Source organism: Trachymyrmex septentrionalis, unplaced genomic scaffold (genome assembly GCF_001594115.1).
Source record: "Trachymyrmex septentrionalis isolate Tsep2-gDNA-1 unplaced genomic scaffold, Tsep1.0 scaffold14, whole genome shotgun sequence".
Taxonomy (NCBI): domain Eukaryota; kingdom Metazoa; phylum Arthropoda; class Insecta; order Hymenoptera; family Formicidae; genus Trachymyrmex; species Trachymyrmex septentrionalis.
In genome coordinates, this window is record NW_017304543.1 from 2,706,356 (window position 1) to 2,710,983 (window position 4,628).

A 4,628-nucleotide genomic window follows, 5' to 3' on the forward strand; every position below is an offset into this window, starting at 1 on the left:
TTTTTCATTTAAATATTTTCTTTAATTTATTTTAATTTGAAAAATATATATCCTATTGATTCATCTATATCTTGTTTTTACTTGTTTTGGAATTTTAAATTCACTTTTTTATGTATTAATAATTAAAAATTAGTCTTTGGAATGTAACTTATAATATTCTCAAATTTGGAGAATTGTATCTTTCTTTTCTTATAATCTCAATTTAGATATATTCGCATTGTTCTATTTATAATTACGTAAATAATAGCATATTGATGTTCAGATATTCGCAATGTTTCAGTCCAGTCTGGAGGAAGAAGAATAATAATGGTATATTCAGCGCTAGCGTGGAAGAAATTAGTGACTCGGATAGCCAATTTTCCTTTTCTAACGAGGAATCTTCGTCTATGCACGTACGTGTAATATTAGGAAAACGATCTACTATATATCCTCAGTAGCACACGTTAGTTTTATATACGTTCCTTAAACGTTTGTAAAATATTAGATACGTTTAGGAAACGTATATAAAACATATATGAACCAATAGATGCTACCTGGGATAAATATGTGCGTTTAAATTCTGGCACAGAACTGAAGGCACAGAATTGAATAATGATATAATGCATTTTCAGGACACAAACGAGGCGGAGACTGAGAATACCGACAAAGAAAGCGACTTCAATCTAAAGGTGAGCGACGAACAGATCCAAGGTCTTCGTTGTATCTTCATCTTTCATCTTTCGTCATCCTTGCTTAAACGTCAGAAGAACTGTTTGCAAAAACTGCTAAATACGCATAAGTTTTTTTTTAATCTGTTACGCTGTCCTTTCCTTTTTTGCAGTTCCTGAATAATGCATGCTTCTTTAGAATAGCAGAAAAAAAACGGCGATAGACGTCGCCACGGAATTTTACTGTACGGCTGTTAATGGCTCACACATAAATTATGTGTAGGTGATAGCCTCGCGTGGAGACAACATAATCGCTGTGGCGAATCCTGCACTAATGGAATGCAGCCATCCTATAAAAGAGGAGCCCGCGGACGAGAAACCCACACTGTGATATTATTACTTAGCGTTTACTGCCGCTACCAACGTCACGGCGATGTGAACGACGGCATCTCGCCGATCATCGCCGTTATCATCGATCATCGTTTACGTGAATGACGTATCGTCCATATGTGTTGTTGAGCACGATAGCATTCACGACTAGCGATTGTTGGAATAATATAACACTCGCTTGGATTTTACACCGATTGACCGGAGTGACCTGCCTCTTTGAGAACATTTATGCTGCCCCGTTATTTAGTTCTATCAAAATACAAAGACACGAGAGATACTGTATAACAATTACGATGAACGTTTCTAGAAGGCGATAGATAAATAAAAAAATAAATCATTTAAATCAAAAGACCGTTGACTGATGTACGTAGCATTATAAAATGTACATTATAAGCAAATGTAAATATAGATAAATATATAAGGGTCCTTTTTTTTACATGCGCTGTTGCGAGTAGCTTTATTTAAAAGATTCGGAGTCACCTTTCTCGTAGAATGATCAATTAATTTATTTTGTTCTCTGTATATCTTTTTATTAGAATATCAACATTTACGTTAATTATTTTATTAAATAATTATTTCATTTTCATAAAAGTTTATAAAGAAGATAAATGATTTTTTTTATATTGATATATTTATTAAAAATTATTTTCTCTATACAATATTAATTATTACATATGTGAACGTGTTTCATGAATCAATTTTTTATAATGTATTAATTTTTTACTTATACATTGAAAGTTCTAAACAAAAATTTTTTTTTAATTCACTATATTCAAGACTAAAAAATTTTTTTAAATTTAACTTATTAAATACAAAAAATTTTTTTAAATTCAACATATTCACTACTATCATTGAATGACACATGAATACAAAATTCGAATCGAAATCTTTAAATTGACCTTGATTAGTTTTAAACAATTGAGATTCTTCAAATTTAATTTATTTTATTTTATTGTCATTACTTTTCATTTATATCATTTGAACAAAGGTAAAAAAAAACACATAATGACTCAAACTTCATCAATATTTTTTTGGGAAAGTCTCCTTCAATCTTTCCTTAAATGTATTTATGTCACAGTGTAAACTTAAATATATATTTATTAGTCAATGTATACATTTACGTAAGATTTATTATAGTAAATGTGTACATTAACTACAGTAAGTACATACATTTATTGAGATTTATCAACACTTTGGCTGTGATATAAATAAAATATATACAACGCCAGCTTTATCAAGCTATATCTAAAGATTATCAATTAATTAATATTCGATATTATTTCTCCAATGATATAGTAAAAAAGAAATATTCGTATTCTGTTGCATATATAAGAACATTTGCACACACTTTTCACAACAGTGGCCTAGTTTCCACCGAAGATTTAAACCGGATCAGAATGTAAGAACCAACCAATTACAGTCGAGCATTCCCCTGTCGTTCGACTGTAATGGAGGAATACTCGACTGTAGTTGGTTGGTTCTTACATTCTGATCCGATTTAAATCCTCAGTAGAAACTAAGCCACTAATCATAAGGGTATATCCACACAAACTTGCATAGCTGTATAAACGTACGCATAAAAAAAATCATCCAATTACATTTAATGTGCGTCTTTATAAGCGAAATGCAATTGGATAATTTTCTTTATGCATACGTTTATGCAGCTATGCAACAAGTTTATGTGAATATAAGAGTTAGCAGAGCTACAAATTTTTAGTTCTTGACTGTGATTGGCTAATTCTTACGGTATGTCTTAAAGTTACTGAAAATGTGTGCAGCAGTCCTAAAGATTTTGTTATCGCAGAAAAATCTCGATCATGCGATCATGCGCAATAACTGCGCTTCAATAGTTTATAGGTCGTTATTCCTGCATCAAACTGTAATAGAATTCTCTTTCTTGTTTTCGCCAAATATTAAAAAATATATTTATCTCACTTTAAGTTCCAAAAATGTATACTAGTTTAACTATAAAAAAAGACCCTATATAACATGCATGTATAGTATATAAATAATCAACAGTTTAATACAATTCACATAATAGTTACGTAATTATTTAAAAATAATAATTGATTTTTCTTTTAGGTAACGTCAATGGTGCGAGAGAGATATTCAATATATTATATATTAACATAAATTATATTAATAAATATAAAAGATACATTCTTGGTAAAAATTTTCCTCAGAATTTTCCAGAATTTCTAACTTTGTACAAACTGGAACACTTTTCAGAAGTGTCAAGAATGATTACACACTTTTCCATAACTTATTTATTTAAGATATTTTAAGGTATTAAAGATTTTTCATTCTCTAATTTCTATAGAACGAGATCCTATAAATGTGAAAAAATAAAAAAAAATCTATTTTCTTCAAATCACTCTCTAAAAGAGCTGTACTCTCTAGATTGGATCCTTATAAAAAAAAATACCTATCCTTTATTTTTATATAGAAAACATATTCAGGGAGACATTTATATGGATTTTCTTATTTAGTTTAGTTCACTCTACTTGCATTCACTTTTCATCAAAACTTATCGAACACCTTGTATATTTAGAAATGCAGAGCACTTCTTAGATCCTATTAAATAAATATATACATATATACATGGTTGCATAGATGTTATCAGACACTATTAGCATTATTTGCATCGTTCTACCTTCATCGTGAGTTCTGAAGAATCAATCGTTCATGGCAAACGGGTTTCGCCTCGGGTGTTTGTATATTTTGGAAAGTGTTGCCGACTTATTGTTAGACTGTACCTTGATAAACTTAAAATATTGTCCCACAACTTTGGACGACCCGTCCGTTCGTCCTGATGCACGTTCATGCGGCGTGACGACGCGTGACAACGCCGTGACGTAGACGCAGGCGCGCGGTGTCCGAGCGGGCTTCGCCATTTTCGCTGGCATTGTACCATCTTTTATTTTTGTGTACTTTAAATGTGTGATCTGATAGTATCGATATTGTTTATAATTTCGAGAGGCGGGAATCATTAATATAAGAAGACCTTTATCATCTATTAGACGTAAAAGAGGACACAATTAGCGCTAATGCCTTTCTAAATGTACCTTATGCGAAGCGTTCTGCATTACATCTTTGAAATATATATAGATATACGTATATATATTGTATATTCTATATTATACAGGGTGTCTATTAAGTAAGATCGGAACCGCGTTGGGGGCGTAGTATGGGTCAAGAGAAACAAAAAAGTTTTATATCATTTTGCAATTTTCGCAATAGTTAACAAGATATTAAAAATTACTAAAAATAACCGAATATTGGTCTTTAATAATTTTTTTCTCAAACACTATCAACTTTACTAAAAAACTGTAACAGACAAAAATTATTTATTTTCTTCTCATAAAGTTCTGAGAATTTTTTCAGAATTTTTAATACCGTATTTTCTCATGATAATAAAAATAAGAAAATGCAGTACTGAAAAGTTGATAAAAAATTCTGAAAAAATTCTTAGAGTTCTATAAGAAGAAAATAAACAATTTTTATCTCTTATAATTGTTTTTGTAAAATTCATAGTATTTGAGAAAAAAAATTATTAAAGATCAATATTCGGCCATTTTTAGTAATTAATAT

The 4,628-nt window shown here is 30.2% G+C and overlaps 1 protein-coding gene across 1 annotated transcript in view; it reads left to right on the forward strand.

The window, feature by feature from the left end:
* The window catches only part of LOC108745436 (NGFI-A-binding protein homolog), a 36,746-nt gene extending 35,640 nt beyond the window's left edge, over positions 1-1,106 (forward strand). The window contains exons 10-12 of the mRNA XM_018481595.1: positions 281-392; positions 612-668; positions 931-1,106. Coding sequence (XP_018337097.1) covers positions 281-392; positions 612-668; positions 931-1,038 — 277 coding nt within the window. The 3' untranslated portion in view covers positions 1,039-1,106. The remainder of the gene's footprint in view (positions 1-280; positions 393-611; positions 669-930) is intronic.
* The last annotated feature ends 3,522 nt before the right edge of the window (positions 1,107-4,628 follow it).